General features: G+C 43.5%; 2 protein-coding genes across 23 annotated transcripts in view; one reads left to right on the top strand and one right to left on the bottom strand.

Annotated features, from left to right (window-relative positions):
• Window positions 1–799, bottom strand: part of FAM120B (family with sequence similarity 120B) — a 103,777-nt gene extending 102,978 nt beyond the window's left edge. For 18 of the 21 annotated variants that reach the window (XR_005224775.2, XR_005224776.2, XR_005224777.1 and 15 more), the window contains exon 1: window positions 689–799. The gene's annotated coding sequence lies outside the window, so the exon portion shown is untranslated. Of the gene's footprint in view, window positions 1–267; window positions 477–688 lie in introns of those variants that run through there. The other 3 variants (XM_043543255.1, XM_043543251.1, XM_043543257.1) reach the window with 3 other exon arrangements.
• Window positions 800–8,758: 7,959 nt separating this feature from the next.
• DLL1 (delta like canonical Notch ligand 1) lies at window positions 8,759–19,646 on the top strand. Of its 2 annotated transcripts, none has more exons than XM_037895192.2 (11): window positions 8,759–10,899; window positions 11,238–11,552; window positions 12,386–12,446; window positions 12,847–13,104; window positions 15,633–15,693; window positions 16,189–16,319; window positions 16,459–16,628; window positions 16,740–16,956; window positions 17,768–18,560; window positions 18,682–18,796; window positions 19,222–19,646. In XM_037895192.2, exons 1-11 carry the CDS (start codon window positions 10,840–10,842, stop codon window positions 19,225–19,227), a joined length of 2,187 nt encoding a protein of 728 aa, XP_037751120.1. In that variant the 5' UTR covers window positions 8,759–10,839; the 3' UTR covers window positions 19,228–19,646. The 2 variants fall into 2 exon arrangements, with proteins under 2 accessions (XP_037751120.1, XP_037751119.1); XM_037895191.2 differs by having other exon boundaries at window positions 8,762–10,899; window positions 18,679–18,796.
• Window positions 19,647–20,929: the final 1,283 nt, after the last annotated feature.

Below are 20,929 nucleotides of genomic sequence, written 5' to 3'. Positions count from 1 at the left end.
TCAGTTTGCACTTAATTAATGACTAGTCAGATGCAGCAAAACAGAGAATCAGGCCCCAACTGTTTCTTGCTGTTCCCTGAACTCTGTGGTATCAGCAGTGCTCACACTGGCACTGGTTTCACTAAAAGTATGTTTTTGTACACCAGTCTAACTGAGCCGGTGCGAGCCTGTATGTAGACAATCTTATTCCAGCTGAAGCCAAACCACGATGAACCCCTGAAATGAGAGCGTCTACACACGGACCCGCATCACTGTATCTAAACACACCTGTCGCCAAGCCCGCACGGCCCGGTGCAGGCCCGTGCCTGGGGCTGGTCCCGGGGCGCAGCGGCCAGGAAACGCGCACCAGGTAGCGAGCGTTTCTCTGTCCTCCGCGCGGGCGGGGCTGGCGGGGCGCTGCGGGGGCAGGCGGGGGCAGGGTGGAAGCGCTGCCAGCCCTCCCCGCGGCGAGAGCACAGGCCGTAAGAGAGACTGTGTGTGTGGTGGGGTTCTTGGCCCTGGCTGGCCCCGGGGGCGGTGGGAGACCCCCCCCGCCGCCGCCGGTACGCCCCCTTGCACGCTCCGGGGATTGGGTCCCTGCCCCCTACGGCTGCAGGACGGACTCTCCCCCGCCGGCTGCGGAGAGGCCCGCTGGGACGGGGTGGGTGGGTGGCAGGAGGAGGAGGGACACCTGTGCCCAGGGCCCTACCTAGCGACACACCGGCGACCCCCGCCGCGCACCACACGAGCTTCCGCTTCCGCCCAGAGGGCGGGACTGCGCACGCGCACTGCCCCCGCCGCGGCGCTTGCACGTTCCTCGCCGCTGATTGACAGAGGAAAGTGCAGTGGAGGGGCACGTGACTCTCCCACCAGCCAGGTGCTCGGGCCCCCGCCTCCCCAGAGCCGCCGATAGTCCGGGGGCTCCCACACGCATGCGGAGAAACAGCCAGACACGCTTTGTAAACTGCAAGGCACCTCCTGCCCCAGTGTAAATCCCACCTATTGCTACCATGTGACGCCAATATTTATGCATATATAGCATCATTGCACCTGGTGCTGTTCAGACATGCCAGAGCACCTGCCCTGGGGTGTTTACGGTACATCGCAGTGTCTGTGTTATTTCCTATACACATGGTACTCCGATACAGTATACCTCTTAGCTCTAATCTGTTACATCTCACTATGTCCTCCCCAGTTATATATATACTGCGTCCCACTGCCTACAGTATGTCTATTACCCCAGATCGGTACATTACCTTCTCGTGGTAACCGTAGCATAAAGATATCTTTAATTATTTTTCTGTTGTCCCACTGTTATCCCCAATTGTACCCCCCCAAATATATCTTACTGTCATCCCCAAATTATAAAACCCCAGCTTGCACGTCTCTCTTTCTTCTGAAAGACAGCACTGTGTTTCAAAACAGTTCTTACTACTGATCCTGTTTGCTTGCTGTACCCCTCACATGAGTGGTGCAGAGGGAAGGGGTAACGTTATAAAAGATGTATTTGTTTTCTTGGACATTTTAGGATTTCAGAATCTGCTGACGTGAAAAGGACTTGCTTAAACATGTCTTCCCCCTTTACTAATACTTTAGGTTTTTTATTGGGGTCTCTTTTTCTATGTCCATTTATTGGACTTGGGCTTTAAAAAAAGCGTTTCCTAGCAGCAGAATGCAGAAGGCCCATTCATATTACAATGGGCAGAGAGGAAAGAAAGAGCCTGGTTTGTTTAAACTGCTTCTGTCTTCATTCACAGCCTGATATCCATGCGTATTGTGCTGGCTACAATGGGACTAAAGGACTCATTGTGGTCGAAAACAAATCAAAATAGAATAAGAGATGATAAGATAAAAGAGTCATGCAACAAAATTGTTCAAAAAATCTAAGTCTTACATTTGAGATTTATGTTACCTATTGGCTGCGTGGCCTATTGACCGATGTTTATAATAACCACTAGAGTTTAATAAACAAAGCAATACATGGGAACTTTATGTGCCATTTTTAAAGGCACTGAGTAGAAATGGTGGGGTATTGGTTGTTTTATTTAATAGTTATTGTTTTGTGCTTGCAGACATTTTACATATACATTCCATATTTCATATGTTTCTATCAGGCTATTCTCCTAGCAGTCACCACACATAATATCATTGTTATAAAAATGCCAGGGCCCTCTTTGTGTGTGCAAACAGCATACTAACACTAATGCTCTCCTCTCTCAACCACAAGATGCTCACATAACCTACTCCATCCCATAGGCAACAGGTGGAAGCTTAAATAACTTCACATGTTTTCAGGGGGGAAGAAGGGAGTTTGGGAAACCGATTTCAGGATTAGATCAGATGTTATTGCCAGTGAAAAATTAAACAGAGCAGTGCTCGAGGGAGTACAGATTAATATATTTAGTGACTCTGCATACACAAAGGCTTACTATTGTGGCCACGTCTGAATGCCTGTGAATAGGATGGAACATATGCAGCCTGTCACCGCAGGTGCCCACATCTGTTCTTCTCCAGGCAGATGCTCACAGAAAAGGGGAGAGCATTTCCAAAAGCTCCGATCCACCCCGTCCAAACCCATCCTCTTTTCACAATCACCTTCTGCAAAGTAGTTGCTTTGTGTGTGTGTGTGTGTGTGTGTGTGTGTGTATGAGATACGTATAGAGATCCACAAAGAAAATAAAAATAACCTCATGGAAACTGGAGGAAGTTTTGAAAGCCCAAGTGCAAAGAAAACAAACCAGCCCCAAACCCCAAAGCATTATAATTTCTAGGTTTTGAAACTGCAGTGTAAAACTGGTTGTCTTACTAGGCCATACGTATAACAGGAAAAGACTATTCTCAAGCTTAGTATAGTATAGTATAAACTGCTATAATTACAGTAATAAAGAAATAATATATGAAGCTATTATTTGGAGTTTAAAATGTTGAGGTTTATGCCAGTGAATAATTAAACTTGGAACATGGAAGAGGTCACTTTCCCTATAGTAGCGAGTGAACACAGATGACATTGTTACTAAAATTTGGGTTACAGTGATGGGAATATTTATATCCACTCTCTGAAAATTCATAACCAGTGAATAACTCATATTTTTCTAGAACATATTGAAACTAACAAGTAGCCACAATCTCTGGATTTCTTCATGTGCCAAGTAGACAGATTAGACTGAAGTAAGTATGGGCTGGATTTTGCGCTTTTTGCTCAAGCAAAAAACAAACAAACAAAAAAAATAAACAACAGGAACAGAAGGTTTTCCTGACTCCCCCTCCATGGATCCAGCCACCGATAGAAAAAGAGAATGGTCTTATCTTACTAGAATGTCTAGATTCACATTCATGTACCTACTGAAGTCGATGCCACTGGGCATGCAGTGTCCGGTCCATAATCATGACCACTTTAGGATTTAACACATTCCATGACTTCACACTGAGATCTATGGCAAATAAGTCATTGATAGGAATCCTAACTTTGCTCTTTTTATTCACGCAGAACTCCCTTTCAAGTGAATGGGAGTGTTGCATGAGTAAGGAGAGCAAGATTTGTCAGAGTATAGAGGCTATTTCTATCAGAATTTGTTACGTAATGATCGTGCTCATGAAGTCAAATGCGGAGCTAAAACGGAAAGGGAAAACATAATTTAAATTATTTTAATGGTTTGAGTCCACCCAAAAATAGCGCTAAAACCATGACATTTGTAATTACCAAGTGTTTCTTGTAGGCTACTTGATCTATAACTGGAGATTTTGGTGCATACAGCCCGCCAATGGTATAATCAGATAAAATGAGCCCACCCGCAGTTCTTCCAAGATGAAACCACTCTCATAAAGTTTTTTTTATTTACAGTAAGCCTTAGAGAGTAAAATAGATGAGATTTTTAGAGTCAATTAAAAAGAAGTAGGGAGGGGGAGGAGAAACTTTTAACCTTTTCCTCTTTCTTGTAGTCTCTCGAAAGAAGAATTGGAGAACTATCCGATGGATCAAACTTTAGAGTCTTTTACTTCGTCAAAACTCCATATGATTTCCTGAGTAAGGACTGTAAAACTTGGGCCATTATTGATAAGTATTATGGGTCACATATAATGACTGAAGTTATCAAGCTTGTTTGTAGAATCCTTTTGCATAATTTCTAACCATTGACCTAGTCGTTTAAAAAAGAAATCAAAAGAAAAGGCTCTAAGCAAAACCAAAACAAAACACAAATATAACTGAATTGCCAGAAAGAATTTGTGTCCATATTTGTCTTTCCCAGCAAAATTCTCTCTCATCTGGTATTGAGTTATCATTAACAACTAGAATTTTTACTAAAATTGCATAAAATACATGGACACAAAGGAAAATGACAGGTTTCAGAGTAGCAGCCGTGTTAGTCTATATTCACAAAAAGAAAAGGAGGACTTGTGGCACCTTAGAGACTAACAAATTTATTTGAGCATAAGCATCCGATGAAGTGAGCTGTAGCTCACGAAAGCTTATGCTCAAATAAATTTGTTAGTCTCTAAGGTGGCACAAGTATTCCTTTTTTTTTTTTTACAAGGGAAAATGTAAGAGATGTATTCTATGAGAGCATGTGTGCTTTATATAGTTATATTGGGATGCATATATAATATACACAGACGCCTTTGGGTACATTTTACATTTTATTTTTAATTTAGAAAGGCAATCTGAGATCTAAAACGATTATGAGATTCTGGAGTTTAGCCTCAGAAGATATGGAATGTGCAGCTACGCTCTCTCTCTCTCTCTCTCTCTCTCTCTCTGTGTGTGAGAGAGAGAGAGAGAGAGTTAGATGGTCGGAGCAGGTCACACTGGCTTCTCTTTTTTGGGGATCGATGGCAATCTGTTGGTGGGGGAGATGGGCCAGTCCATTGTCGTGCCTTTTTGTGTGTGTTTGGTTTTGTTCCTTCTATGGCCCGGAGGTATGTGTAATCCTGAGCACACCACATTTGCTAAATTTGCCCTAAGGAACGGGCAGATGTTCCCGTGGCAGACATCGGCACGCGACTGACCTCAACCCTTGCAAGAATATTCAACCAATAATCCTTGCCATTTTGAAATAACAGCAACAGCACGCACGCACACACACACACACACACACACACATACAAAGAATAGTCACCAACTTTCCTCATCACAGTTTCCCACAGCCAAAATAGAGTCGGACGCAAGCCAACAACCAAACAAACAGCCAGAGCAAAGGGAAAAGGTTTTCCCCCATGTTCAGTCAGTAAAACATATGTAGGGGCCACTTTCAGATTTTCACAGGAAAGGGCTGAAGAGCAGCTGGCTGCAGTAATCTGATCTGGAGACAAAGGAATGCCCCGTCGGTTCTAGGATCACAGGTAAACACACAACCTTTGTTATGAAAATGAGGGGCTAGGGTAGGGCTAGAGCAGATGATTTGCGATTTGAAAAAGGGGGATGGGGGAGGAGGGGGAGAAGCCACCGAGCTGCTTATCTATCATCTGGCCTCTCTGTGTGCCAGCTGAGCCACGCGACTGCCCTTTCTTATTCTAATCAGCACATGCCTTTGCAACTTTCTACAAACCTTCATGCTAAACTTCTTAATCCCCCTCACACATAAAAACATGCGAATATCCATCAGAAAATACAGAGCAATCATATTACCCCCATAATTGCTTTATTGTAATACATTCCCTTCTTCGCCTCTCCTCTCACCGCCCGCCCTATTTTTTATACAGGACTGGGTTACAGGAAAAGCTTACATTGCGTAACACTCAGGGGGAAAACAATCTTTTCCCACACCAGCGCTTGGTCTGCCACTTCCTAGTGAGGAGGCGGCTGAGTTTAAGTTTTCCAGATCAGAAAAGTGTACAGTAGAAGGATAGATATAATACTCATCACGTCCTGATTACCGTATCAGAAAAGGCACCATCGAACTACTTTGAGGCCAGTGGTTTATGTGGGACTATTTCCAATCACATTCACTTACCTTTACCCCCGTTGCCATAAAGTATGAATACGATCATCTGCTTCACCGCACCTAACCATTCTAGAGCTTCAGATGCATTATAAATATACTTGCATGTTAAATATTTCTGTGTATTAGCATGGCAGCGGATATGTAGTATACATATCAGTGACACACATTTAGGTAAATAATATATACCCAATTAAAATATTATACCCAATCAGCTTCACATAACTACACACATACACGTATGCATGCATCTGTCGACATGCACCATATGGCTATGCTTTATACATTTCTAGAAAAATACAAGCCAGTAGAGGGTGAATAAGCAGTATCCTGTAGAAACTGATGCGTGTTACTAACCCTAATTAATAGACATCATGCAATGACTATATCTATAATCTGGCGTGGTTATAAATAAAAGATGATTTGACTGATTGGAAGTTTTCAGCTTTGTTGTTCTGTGGTTGGGCTGTAATTCTTGCAAGGGAAGAGGGAGCCTGGCATTACAGAATGCTATAAATTAAAATATACAGTATTCAGTCCGCCTGAGACAGTGCAAGATCTCCGCTCTAGAGAATTGTTTAACGATAAGGCTCAACCTTTTAGTCCTACATGTTTAGACCGCGTAAATGCATTCTGTTCTCTCCCTTATTGAACTCGATTTCTAACACGTCGTTTTTTCGAAAAAGCAAGGTGCCTACACGTGATTCTCTTGAATTACCAAAATCCTGTTCTCAGGGAAATTTTTCCTTCCACCCCCATTGCCAGTGTCTGGGCTGTCTTCCGCTCCTTAATGAGCCTGACTTTGTACTGTATATTTGCTGAGTTATCAAAAAGTATTTAAAAGCGGGTTTCAGCATTTTCTTAACGAGAAAGGTGAGGATTTATTACCTCCCTCCAACCTCAGGACTTTGGCTGCCGTGGCCATGCCACCGATAGTCTGCTTAACATACTTCAGCGTAAGCTGCCTCTGCATTTGGGGGGCTCTGGTTCGGGTATGTAAGTGAGAGAGGAGTATAGAGACATGCAGTTAGGAGTGAAAAAACGCCATTTGGTTAGGAGCAGATGGCTGGCTAGGGGGTTGATCGCGTCTAAAGGCGTGTCATCCCCCTTCAGCTCGAATCCCTAAGGGCTCCCCTTGTCTTTAAAATCAATGAAAATTAAAGTGCAGAGAAAGGATGAATAGCTAGACCTCGAGTCCCTCCTTTGTTCGTCCCAGCTACTGGTGGGCAGGAGTTAAACTACAACAGCCTCCTATAGAAACACTTAAGTTAAACAGTCTCCCCGTTAGCCCAGCATCTGAAAGAGAGAGGGAGAGGGGGGAAAAAAGCAAAAAAGGAGCTTTCTGCTTGATTTCCCCAACACAGAATCGCGTGGCATAAATTAAGTTGGAAAAGAATAAGTGCATTGGTCAGGATTCTGATGGATTTTACGACGCCTTTCAGTTACGCTTTGCAGCAGTAATCGAGAAATCTGTGCCACGTCAATTTAACAAATACTTGATACTGAAGGGTGATGTTAAAGATTTGGGGCAAGTTTTTTTTTTTTTGTAGGTTTAAGCCCTTGCGCGTGTAACTTTTTATTTACAGTTTTTTAAACAGCGATGCAAATGAAAGAACTTTCTATCTCTCCCAGATTAAAAGATTTGTGGTGATATATCACTTCTAACCTCAGCCTACAGACGACCCCAACTTTAAACATATTTTCCCCTCCCAAGTGCCCAGAAAACCTGTATAAACCAGATTTGCTTTCCGAGGGAAAAGAGGCTGCAGTAAAGTTTCAGAAGCAGTGGCAAGTCATTAAAAATATGTTGACGCTAGGTGGCAAGAGCAATTTACAAGTTAAATCTAGCGCTGCTCTCCGATATCCTCTGTTAAAATAGCCACATGTTCCTTACTTAAAGGAGGTGAACGTGTAGGTGGATTTTTAGTCTTTAAACATGAACACGCTTAATGGGCCCGATCCGGCCGTCTTTACTCAGGCAAAATTCCCACGGATGTTAATGGGAGACTGCAGGATGAGACCCTACCTTTAAAACTGATTATCCCAGAAGTACCTGTAGTTTAAAAGCAAACATTCCTGTGCACATAAGATTTTATAATCGGGGGGTGGGGGAAGGAATATTTGGGTAAAAATGATACGTTTGACCAAAGTTATATTTAAACAAAGGAGATTTAAAAGGTGAAAGGGTGCGAATATTTTGATACTTGTTTAAACGACACAGATACTTGGAAAGTTTTGGTGCCAGCAGAGGAAAAAAGGCTATGCTGCACTGGGAAGGATACAGTTACAGTCGTGTCATAGCCAGGATGTGCTAGGCTGAATGGACTCATTAGTGATTTTCTTTTAATTGGTATTAACCAGTGATTTTGCTTTAAGAAGTGTTTGAGAATTTTTTTCCAGTGCATTGTAAGATAATTTGTGATCAAGACATCTGCTTCAATGGAAGTCACATTTTGCCATGCAAATGCACGTTTCAACCCAATAAAGTAGCCATAATAAGGCTTTTAGCACGGCATACCTACAGTGAGGTTATTGTAGCCAAATCCTCTCTTTTGCACACAAGCTTAATCTGCGCTGAAATGCTGTGTTACAATTAAAATGACATTTACACAGACAGTTACACCTTGCATCCTAATAAATCCGCCTGCGCCTATCTAAGTGCTTGAAAAGGGCCCAAAACAAAGTGAAAACCCATCTCCAAGTTATATCCCAAAGTCGCCTGCAAACTTTTTATCTTCCACTTTCAGCCATAATTAAGAAATTTCGCAGTGAGAGGCCCTTCTACCCCCAGTAAACTCCTGGCCGTGTTTTTAAAATCGAAACAAAAGTTCTAGTGTCCGATGGATGTGTAAAAAAACAAGGAGTTGGCTGTTGGTGTAAAGTTGTTGTTTTTTTGAATGGGGGGGGGGGCGGTGCTGGACGGGATTTCTTTTTTAAAAATGTGCGGACATTGTTGTAGAGGCAGTAGCGTGCGCCGAGGGGAGCTCTTTCTCTCCCTTGCATTGTGCAGCGAGCAGGTGCTGTCTACATTACCATACAGCTGAGAGCACAAAGAGCCAACTGATTCAGCCCTCACACAATAACAAACGGCCTTAATGACAGCCACGCGAACGACACACACCAAACTCACTTTTTACTAAGCTGAAGGAGGGGGGAAAAAAGGGAGAGAGGCTGATGAGGAGGCTGATCATAATAATATAAGGATATGGGACTCAAATGGGCTTTGCTAACTGCTTCCTTCAGCAGTTCGCAAACCGTTCTCAGCGAGGAGATACATATTTTTTTAAAAAGCCCAAATGTCTCCCCACCCCCTGAAACTTAACGCATGGCTCTTCCAGTTTTTCTTCGCTACGAAATCTCTGTCGTGTATCCAGAATAATGATCAGTCCGTAAGCATCCTGCCCCTTGCAGTTTGCCAACTCTGAAACGCCAGATTCTCTCCCCCTGCTCCGGTAGGATTATTTTAGCACCTTTAACATATTCCCCGAATGTAGCCTGGTTTTAAGAAACCGGAAGGAGAACACCAAAGCCCTTCTCTGGTCCCACAAATATATTCGTGAGCTTTTTTTTTTTATTATTATTTTTTTTAAATAAATGATCCATGGGGAAGATGGTGTGAATTTAAAGGAATCAGATTTCTCGTGTGTGTCAAGCTGCCCCCTCTTCCCCCTTTAAGCTAAAGGATATCCCTGGAAATGTACATTATCACCAACAACTTACTTTTTGGGGGCAGAGTGGTGCTTTACACATTTCAAGAGGTAATTATAGATCTCAGTGCTTGGAGCTCGTTTTCTTGCTGGGGTGTGTTGCTCTCTCTCTTTCTGTGCATATTGCGAGAGGGTGTTACCATCTCCCCAGAGCAGAAGGGGGATTCTTGCGGTTACCAAATTTGCAGGAATGTAAATGAGCGCGTTTGGTGAGAGCAGGAGGGGAAAGGGGTAGAGGAGGAGGAGGAGGATTGCACATTTTACAGCTCACTGACCATTTGGCGATCCATTGAGAGGAGGGTTTGGAAAAGTGGCTCCTTTGTGACAGCTCTAGCCAGATTGGGGGGCTGCTCATTTGCATCTCATTAGCCATGCAGGCGGCCGGCGGGATATAAGGGAGGCAGGCGCCTGATGAGAGGCAGATCCATAGTGCTTTACAATCGGAGAGAGGCACAGCAAAGATCATACACGCGCAAGGAGAGACCCAGGAGCACACACGGGCGCGCTCAGTTCGCTTCCACTAAGACATTATCTGTTTATTACTATTATTATTATTATTATTTTTGGCTTGGATTCCTTAAAAAAAAAGACCACAAGAAATAACGAGACCGATCTTTGCATCTTGCGAGAAGGGGATAAGAGTCCAACGTGATCTGCAAATTGCTGCTGCTGTTTGACACTTCCCAGCCCCTGATCTGCGAGGGGCCAGCTCCACACACGCAGATAGCACACAAACCCCCTCTCTCGCTCTGCTCATTCGAAGGCAACGGGAATTATCGCTTCCTCCTCCTAGTCTACAGGGATTTCCAGATCGCTGATTTTTAATCTTCCACGGGAAGCCTTTTCTCTGCCTCTGTTGGGAATTAAGTGGCTTTTTTTTTTCGTTTTGGCTGCTGGGGGAAGAAGCTTTAGGCGAAAGGAGAAAAATCGTGGATTGGAAGAGACAGGGAGAAAAAAGTTGTTTAGAATATCAGTCTGAAAAACAGTCTGTCCCCTTTTTTGCCACCCAGAAGAGCTGTCAGTCCCCCGAAGGGCGTCCCTAAAAGCAGCACCAGAAAAGAGAGAGAGACTCTTGAAAGAGGTAAACTTTAATACTAACTCCACTAGGAGAAGAAGCTTCTCCTGCCCAGGCTTCTTGAGAGACACTTTTTTTTTTTTGCCTGTGAAAGAAAGAAAGGAAAAAAGTGGCAAGAAGAAAAGAAACCCTACTCTTCAAAATGGGAGGTCAGTCCATGCTGGCCCTTGCCATCCTCTCTGTGCTGCTTTGCCATTGCCAGGTAAGTGGATCTGGGGTCTGTATTCCAGGCGCTGTTCCGTGCAACTGCTAATAACAACTGCCAAGCTAGCCTGGGGGGGCTCTGTTGCAAAGGGAAACGCTGGGAGGGATGCTGCAAAGACTGGCAAACTGTTGAGCCTCCTCTCTGGCGGAGGCTTGTCCTCCAGCCCCGGGGGCAGCTGGCCCTGGCTCTGGGCGCGTGGCTCCTAGGGGAGCTGAGCCGGAGCGTGTGGGGTCTCCGGGCTTGGCCCAGCAGGGCAGCTGCTGCACCCGCTTTGCCCCCCCCCCGCCTCCCCCGGGTTGGCGGGCGCCTTTTGAATGGCTCCTTGTCCCCCGCAGGTGCGGTGCTCCGGGGTCTTCGAGCTGAAGCTGCAGGAGTTTGTCAATAAGAAGGGGCTGCTGGGGAACCGCAACTGCTGCGGCGGGGGGAGCGGCGGCCCCGGCGCCGGGCTGCAGCAGTGCGACTGCAAGACCTTCTTCCGCGTGTGCCTCAAGCACTATCAGGCCAGCGTGTCCCCCGAGCCGCCCTGCACCTACGGCAGCGCCATCACCCCGGTGCTGGGAGCCAACTCCTTCAGCGTGCCCGACAGCGCCGGCGGCGCCGAGCCCGCCTTCAGCAACCCCATCCGCTTCCCCTTCGGCTTCACCTGGCCAGTAAGTGCCACCGCGGGCGGCTCCCGCGCCGGCCCCGCCACGCGCCAGGGACCTGGGGAGCGCGGAGCAGCGCGCGCGTGGCTGGGCTGGGGGGGGGGGGGCGGCGCGGCTGAGGGTCTGTGGCCAAAGGACTGGCTGGCCTGGGTGCGCCACAGCAGCACGGGGGGGCCTCAGGGGCGGGGTGCCCGGAGTGCAGGCAGCGGGCTGGGGCGGGGGCAGCATGTGCTGACTGCCTCTGGACGGCGGGTCGGAGGGAGGCTCGTGCTGCAGCGGGCTTGTGTCTCGCTGTGGAACCGGTGAGCCGGGCAGATGCACGGAGGGCGGTGGGAGCGGTAGAGTGTCTTCGATTTTGTGCGGTTCCCCCGCTCCCGTCTCTTGCCAACACACCCGTGGTCCCCGCAGTGTGGGGGAAGTCCTGATTCTCCCCCCTCCCCGCCCGATTGCCCGCTTCTGTGCCCGGAGCGGGCTGTAGAAACCGTCAGCCCTGCGTGAAATTCCCAAAGGACCTTCCAGCCATCCTCCCAATGTGTGAAACTGGGGAAATGAAGTGTGAAGATTAATGGCAACTGCCCTCACATCCTACCCTGACTCTCCCCTTTTTTACACCATATCCTGTACTAACAGGCTGAAAAAACAGGCCAGGAAACAACTCTTCAAAAACTCTTCCAATCCCTTGAGAAAAGTGAAAACAGGCTGAAGTGAGGGGTTAGAGGGTTGCACTGACTGGGCACGTATATTCCTGGTGCTGCTTTGCTGCCTGTGATCACATTTTTTGCTGACTTTAGATTTTGATACTCATTTTGTGTGCATTTTTTTTTATTTTAATTTTCCAGGGCACTTTCTCTCTCATCATTGAAGCTCTTCATACAGATTCTCCCGATGACCTCAACCCAGGTAAATACCCTGGTGCAAATCCTTTCCCAGGATTAAATCCAAACCTGCTACTTCTCAGGCTCACTTTCCTTAATGTCTCAATTAATAAAAAGAAAAGGAGTACTTGTGGCACCTTAGAGACTAAAAAGTACTCCTTTTCTTTTTGCGAATACAGACTAACACGGCTGCTACTCTGAAACAATTTCTCAATTAATGTAGCCACTCCCTGCCCTTTCTCACTCTACTGTTCTTCATAAGTGTTATAAGAAAGAGAGCCCTGTCAGCCCATGGCTTTAACATTTCTGCACTTACAATTCTCCCCTCCTGTGAACTCCTCTAGGTAATCTATTGCATTTATTCCCATTGCACCCTCATGACTCACAGTTAGTTAATTGCATTTCTTCCTTCCCTCTCCTTTCAGAGAACCCAGAGCGCCTTATCAGTCGGCTGGCCACACAGAGGCATTTGACAGTGGGGGAGGAGTGGTCCCAGGACCTGCACAGCAGTGGCCGCACTGACCTCAAGTACTCCTACCGCTTTGTGTGTGATGAACACTACTATGGAGAGGGATGCTCTGTCTTCTGCCGGCCCAGGGATGATGCCTTTGGCCACTTCACTTGCGGAGAGCGTGGAGAGAAGGTCTGCAACCCAGGCTGGAAGGGCCAGTACTGCACCGAACGTGAGTGTCCACAAAGAAAGACTATTGAATCTCTCCTGGCTACAGTCACATGCATTATGATGGCCACTGAAGTCAATGGAAGACATTCCATTGATTTCACTGTGCATTGGTTCAGGTCCCAGATGAGAACAAAAACCAAGGTAGAAGGAATATATGATGGTATGGTGCTGCTGTGTAAAGGTTTTATTGGCATGAACCATGGGATGACCTCATTACTCAGAAGTACCAAAACCATAAGTGAGTTACCGGAAATAATCCAATCTTACACCAATGACATCTTGATGCCATATTATACCATCACATATTTTGTTTACACCAAAAATTATATAGAAAAATTGTTCTAGAAATGTTTTAGGAAGTTTAAAAGAAAACATACAGGGGCTATTTATGGTATCCTTCTACCAGGAAGTCAGGGTATCTTCACGCCATGAGTCAAGAGGTACAGGCCTTAGAAAGAGGAATTATAACTAATAGAACTTCTACAATGCTGAAATAGCTTATCCATCAATCATAAAATCAAGATTGTACAGTTTGATATCTTGCAATCTTGTAACCTAACAGGGCTTGAAACAAGTGGTGTCACCCATTGGAAAGGAGGAGTCCAAGATACTCTATAGTGATATAAAGAACATATTTCTAATCCTGGAAGATCACGAGATACTGGATCCTAAATCTGACACTGGTTGAGGTCTGAACATTGCCCTCCCTGTACCCCAGATCAGTGTAATCTGTGAGGAGAAAAAAACACATTTGTGGGAAACTAGGAAACATTATGGAGGCAGGCTGTGGTTTTGTTTTGTATTACATGAAGGACTGTAAGCTTTACATGAGGGCTGAGCTTGACCCTGCTGGCAGGTTTGGAATGTTAGACATAGTCCTGGCAGAGATGGAGCAGATTGCAGCTGAGGTGGTCAAAGAAATCAGATAAATTGAAGATTAATTTAGTGCACCCCCCACTCTACTATACACTCTAGTATATACTAATATTTTAATTTGTGTGTATGTCTATAATAATATATTGGCAGATAACTCACCATCTGAATATCCCCCTCCAAACCTCACAAATCAAGATGAGTAACAGGAAGAAAACAATTTGAATGTTGTAGTGTGCAAGGCAGCCTATCTGTTTGCCTTGTAAAAACAAATGAGCTAAATTGTGAATTCAGATGGACTGATATTAAACAGCCCCAGTTTATTCTTATTGTTAGGGACTAGTAAGGTGATTACAGCCCTATGTGACACAATTTTGCATAGTAAACTGGGGGCTTGAATTTCCCCTGTGAAGGCTTTAAATGGTTGTAGTGCCCCTGGATTAAAGGTTTCTATTGCAGACATGTTAGGGGGTAGAGGGAGAGGAAACATTTCTTTGATGAACTGTTTAGGGATGTCAGCACCTTTTGATATTTGTATATTGCTGCTTCTTCAGTAACCAAGCAGAATATTTCCCCTCTTTTCTGAATCATTGTGTGTGCATGCAGTACAGTGTACTTTGAGTCTTATGAAAAATCAGCTAAAATATATGAAATAATATGTTTATTAGGCAGTAGGCTGTGTGTGCTTATGCAAAAGAATGTTTTCTGGTTAGCAAGCGAGGTTTCCAGGTTCCAGATTGCTTCCCTTATACCCTTTCTCATCTCCTTTCATTCCAGTTGTGAGACAATCTGATTATCAGCACTTTCTTTCTTTCTTTCTTTCTTTCTTTCTTTCTTTTCTTTCTTTCTTTCTTTCTTTCTTTCTTTCTTTCTTATGTCATTGTCTCCAGCTAGCTTTGTTGAATTAAAACTTTGCAGTGCCTGCTTAATGAGTTCCATAACCAGGCGAAATAATGAGCAGAAGTCTCTTTTTTCAACACCCTCTCTCCTTCTGGCCCGCTTACCTCTTTACTATGTTTGTGCCCACCCGCCCCCTTTTTTTGCAGGGGGGAGGAAGAACTTTAGACTTATTTATTTGAATAAGAAAAAAAGTTTTTGCAGAGAAATCACGCGCGTGCCATAGATTAGATCTGGGCAGGGATAGGCTGCTGGGGAAGCATGTCTTAGCCCCAATTGGCTGCAAGGGGTTGGGGGTATTGTTGCAGTGGGGCAGCTGCTGGGAGAGAATAGACAATAGAGCAGCTGTCCTGCACTGGCACCCTGCACACCAGCTGTCCACTCTTATCTACACACACACTTTCTGGGGATATTAAGAGGTGGAGCTGTGTGCATAGAATTGGAAAAAAGGACTTCTGACCCTCACTGGGAAGGAAAGGGGGGTGAGGGGCTGTAGGGAAGGGAGCAATTGTGAGTCCTCTTTTGTCTGTGTGCAACTGTATTAAGAAGAATGCTCATCCCTAGTGATAAGTAAAATACCCAGTTACTAAGCAAGATCAATACTGCACCAGCCTTCAGAGATTAACTCAGCTGCTATTAACTGACTGAACTAGTGAAAGAGGGTTTGTCCCAACCCAGAAGACACTTCAAAACTGTATTTTCAGAAGGGATGTATTTGACCCAGGAGCTTATGTATCTATATCTTTTATTTATCTGCAGCAATTTGCTTGCCTGGATGTGATGAACAACATGGGTTTTGTGACAAACCTGGAGAATGCAAGTAAGTTTTCAGAGGTTTTTCCTATTTTTTTTTTCTTTTTTCTTTTTGGTCCGTAATGTCAAATTGATGCTCTAGACTTAGATAAAACATTTGTCATTTGAGGGTTAGTTTAAGTGTTTTTCCTCATAGGAGATGGTAACCTGAGAAATCCAGATAATACCAGATCAAAAGTATTAATCTAGAAGTCAAACATCAGTGTCATTAATATTAACTTAATGAGTTTCCAGTAGTATATGGAAGGTTAGCGGTTTGTTATGATAGTAAACAAAATAAGTACCTAGAACAATAGCTCTGTTTAAGGCAATGAAAGAGGTAGCTGGGACTGATGAAAGCTGATGCTACAGTTAGACTCAGTGACTTTCCCACATGAAGGATCACGGAAGGCTTTTTAGGAAACTTGATTCCTGGTTTTTGCTTCAGTGTGTTTGCAGAGTTTGAGATAGGATTTCTAATTGTTGGAAGTACAAATCTTACAATCCTTTGTTTGTTTTTCAGATGTAGGGTTGGGTGGCAAGGGCGTTATTGTGATGAGTGCATCCGATACCCAGGCTGCCTTCATGGTACCTGTCAACAACCGTGGCAATGCAACTGTCAGGAAGGCTGGGGTGGCCTTTTCTGTAACCAAGGTAAGTTGTCTATCATTGCTTATGATTGTCTTTTAGAAAATAACACCATTTTCTAGAGTACCCCCCATTCAAGCCATGCAACAATTGCAAACTAGCACATATCTTTATGGATCTGTCTCTCCTTTTAAATCTTTTTCAGATCTTAATTACTGTACCCATCATAAGCCTTGCAAGAATGGTGCCACTTGCACCAATACTGGCCAGGGCAGCTACACTTGTTCTTGCCGTCCTGGGTACACTGGTTCCAACTGTGAGATTGAAATCAATGAATGTGATGCCAACCCCTGCAAGAATGGTGGAAGCTGCACCGTAAGTTAAAGGAGTTAATGACATTTTAAAAATCTGATCAACTAAAGACAGTTTTACAGTCATTTTGATTTTTAAATTATTTAAGTTGAATAAATCTTTTCTTTTCGACAGGATCTTGAAAACAGCTATTCCTGTACCTGTCCACCTGGCTTCTATGGTAAAAACTGTGAGCTGAGTGCTATGACTTGCGCTGATGGCCCATGCTTCAACGGAGGGCGATGCACAGACAACCCTGATGGTGGATACAGCTGTCGTTGCCCGTTGGGTTACTCTGGGTTTAACTGTGAAAAGAAAATTGATTATTGCAGCTCCAGTCCTTGTGCTAACGGTAAGGCAAACTATATACGTTTGTCTCTTAAAGGGACACTGTCATGTAGTTGAGGGTTTGTATAAAATAAAATTACAAAGCATAGACCAGGTCAATCCATTATTTTTAATCAGAACTCCCTGCCGAGTTGTGTCATTAGTTTTTATCTGGAACTCCCCCATTGACTAAACTGAGGACTTCTGCTTAAAAGGTGATGGCATGATATGGCTCCACAATATCAATAGTATTGTCTTTCAATGTGACCTTGGGTCCGGCATTTGGCCTCCTTGTGCCTCAAGTTCCACATTTGTAAAATGGGGATAGCAATCCTTTAAAAATGCCTTTGTAAAATTGCTTTGAGCTCTATGGATGAAATATGCCATCAAAATGCTAAATATTTTTTATTATTTAGCAGTAGTAAAGCTGTCTTCATTTAAAAAAAGAGTTTTTAAAAACATTCCTCCACGCTGGTTGCAATCCAAACTCCACAACATTGTGCCAATGCATAAAAACCAAGGTGTGAAATTGATTCAGTCTAGTTTCACCAATGAAGCTGAGTAAAACACAAAAAAGTAAACAGAATAAGTGGTGAAAAGTAAATAAGGTTTAGAAAATTAATGAAAGTTTTGCTACTGGTAACAGAGATAAAGACTTTAAGAGTGAGCTAGGATTTTCAGAAATGGGATCCTAATTCCATATTTGTATCTAGGCATCCGGTTTTTGAAAGTCTTGGCCTTGATTTTCATCATTTTAAGTACACTGTGAAGCTGAAGAGTTGTTACTTGATATTATAAAAACACTTACCTATTATTTGTCATATTTAATATTGCAGGAGCCCAGTGTGTTGATCTTGGAAATTCCTACATATGCCAATGCCAGGCTGGTTTTACTGGAAGACACTGTGATGATAATGTGGATGACTGTGCCTCCTTTCCTTGTTTGAATGGTGGAACCTGCCAAGATGGAATTAATGACTTTTCTTGCACCTGCCCCCCAGGATACAATGGAAAGAACTGTAGTGCTCCAGTCAGCAAATGTGAACACAACCCTTGTCACAATGGGGCTACTTGCCATGAAAGAAACAACCGTTATGTGTGTGAGTGTGCTCGGGGATATGGTGGACTCAACTGCCAGTTTTTGCTCCCTGAACAGTCTCAGGGACCTGTAATTGTTGACTTCACTGAGAAGTACACCGAAGGTCAGAATGCACAGTTTCCTTGGATTGCAGTATGTGCTGGGATTATTCTGGTCCTGATGCTATTGCTGGGGTGCGCTGCTGTTGTTGTCTGTGTCAGACTCAAAATGCAAAAGAGGCACCATCAGCCTGATGCATGCAGGAGTGAAACAGAGACCATGAACAACTTGGCCAACTGCCAACGCGAAAAGGACATTTCAATAAGTGTCATTGGTGCCACTCAGATTAAAAACACAAATAAGAAAGTAGACTTTCACAGTGATAACTCTGATAAAAATGGCTACAAAGTTAGATACCCATCAGTGGATTACAATTTGGTGCATGAACTTAAGAATGAGGACTCTGTTAAAGAGGAACACAGCAAATGCGAAGCCAAGTGTGAAACGTACAATTCAGAGGCAGAGGAGAAAAGTGCAGTACCACTAAAGAGGTACGGTTCAGATAATAGCTCTGGGGGAACAGTTTACAGTCTGGGGTGTATATGTTTCCTTGTTGGTACTAGTATCAGCCATCTGATTTGTTTTTGTTTTTGTTGGTTTTATCTTCAGTAGTGATACTTCAGAAAGAAAACGACCAGAATCAGTGTATTCCACTTCAAAGGACACAAAGTACCAGTCGGTGTATGTCATATCAGAAGAGAAAGATGAATGCATTATAGCAACTGAGGTTAGTACAGTGCCTAATGGTTGTAAAAGAAAATAAAAATAATTGAGCCAGATCTTGAGCTAGTGTAGATCAGCACAGCTCCGCTGCCTTTCATGGAGCTATACCAGTTTACGCTCGGTGAGATCTGGCCCTGTGGGTTTATTTTCATGTGGAGGTTGTAAAACTGATAGCTTTTTTTGAGATAAAGCCCAATCCTGCAAATGATTCGCTTCAATGGGAGTTCCACACACAGAGAGCTGGCAGGATTGGGACACAGCTGTAGTATCATTTTAATTTATGCGTTATTCCTTATTTGTGGAGTCTCTTCTGCCCTAGCACACCGATGGACTCCTTGATCTCTGTCCATCTCTTAATCACTGAGACCCTCTACATGTTTTACTAAATTCTGCTTCTGTCTGTTCTTGGCTTCTCTCAACTCTCTACAGGTGTAAAACGGAAGTGATATGACAAAGTTGTTGTTCAAAACAATTTCAAAGGAGATATGCCCCAATGAATGCTGCTGAAAGAGGAAAGGGAGATAGATTCCTTCACTGACTGCTGCTGAGAAACTAAATTCAGGCTGAGCTGGTTCTCTACTGAAGTTAGCAAAGTGACTGCAAAAAAAAACAAGATGGACACGAGGCAAGGATCTGTGTTCAAGAATAACTGTTGCACTGCCTTTATGAATTTTATCATTGCACTATGGTCAGTTGCTTTTCTATATATATTTAAATGAAGGGACTTAATTACTACATAAGAAGCATGCACTGCGTGAAGTGTATATTTTGGATTCTTACGAGCCAGTCTTTTCTTGAATTAGAGACACAAACACTGCCTTTCATGTCTTTTTTGATACTAAAATGTGTTTTTACTAGGTGAAAAAAAGTGTGTTATTTTTTTGAATCTGTAAAAATATTTTCATGATAATTGTAAAGCTTGAGTATTTTGTGACGTTCATTTTTTTATAATTTAATTTTTTTGGTAAATATGTACAAAGGCACTTCGGGTCTATGTGACTATATTTTTTTGTATATAAATGTATTTATGGAATATTGTGCAAATGTTATTTGAGTTTTTTTTTACTGTTTTGTTAATGAAGAAATTCATTTTTAAAATATTTTTCCAAAATAAATATTATTAATGATAATGAAAAAGATATCTTTACTCTCCAAAACAATATGATCCAATTTTGCCATCAATGGCCAATCAAAAATCTGACATACTTCAGTAGGCGATTAGGGGGAGCAGGGATAGGGCTCAAAGTTGCAAGAAAGGATGGAAAAGAACTTCTCTGATGTAAATCCCTCCTTATACTTTTCATTCCCTCTTAACCTTCTGAATGATTGACCTTTGGGGTTGACACAACATATGCTTGTCTTATCCCAAAAGTGAACTTCTCTGGAAAGTCTGAGTAATATCTGTACAGTCATTTTGTAGTGTATATAAAAAAATACTGCGTAATTCTCTTAGAAGGATCAATTCAAGCATCCTCCTTGTTTGATACATGGAACCTTTAAGGACTCAGGTTGTCATTTCTTACATCCCCAAATTCTTGGAGTCAATGGGAATTTTGGGTGTACCAGGCATGCCAGAATGGGCATCTGTGGCCAAATCCTTCATGTGTAGCCATAAAAAGTGAGCTTCCCAAATTAAACCTGAATAAAAGCAAAACTTCCATCTTAGAAGAAGAGGGAGTTCTATTAGGCATATGAAACTAAATCGATTGATGGTATATGTGATTGCTACGCCAATGACTTTAATGTATGTCTACCTATCAAATCTATTATTATCTCAAAATACTTGCACTATACCTATCACCATGATATCTGAGCACAGTGGCATCAAACCCACATTGTGCCAGTGGTGAATTTGGCCTTTAATGCCAAGGCATCTTAACTGAGTTACAGTTTGTACTAACTGGCATGCCTACAAGCTGCAATGTACTTTTGAAAAATCTAAGAAACCATTTCCATTCCGATCTTTTATAACAGAATGTGGCTGCTCATTACTGGCCTGATTCAAAGTCCACTGAAGACAATGGAGATACTCCCATTGACTTCAATGGGATCGGATCAGGCCCTATCCGCAAATAAGAACATGTCCAGAACACAAATAGTCAAAGTATCATTGCAAGTGGTGATCTGTAACACTAAA

Source organism: Chelonia mydas, chromosome 3, assembly GCF_015237465.2.
Source record: "Chelonia mydas isolate rCheMyd1 chromosome 3, rCheMyd1.pri.v2, whole genome shotgun sequence".
NCBI lineage: Eukaryota > Metazoa > Chordata > Testudines > Cheloniidae > Chelonia > Chelonia mydas.
Note: the sequence above shows the minus strand (reverse complement) of the source record. Positions and strands in the feature narration are given on the sequence as shown.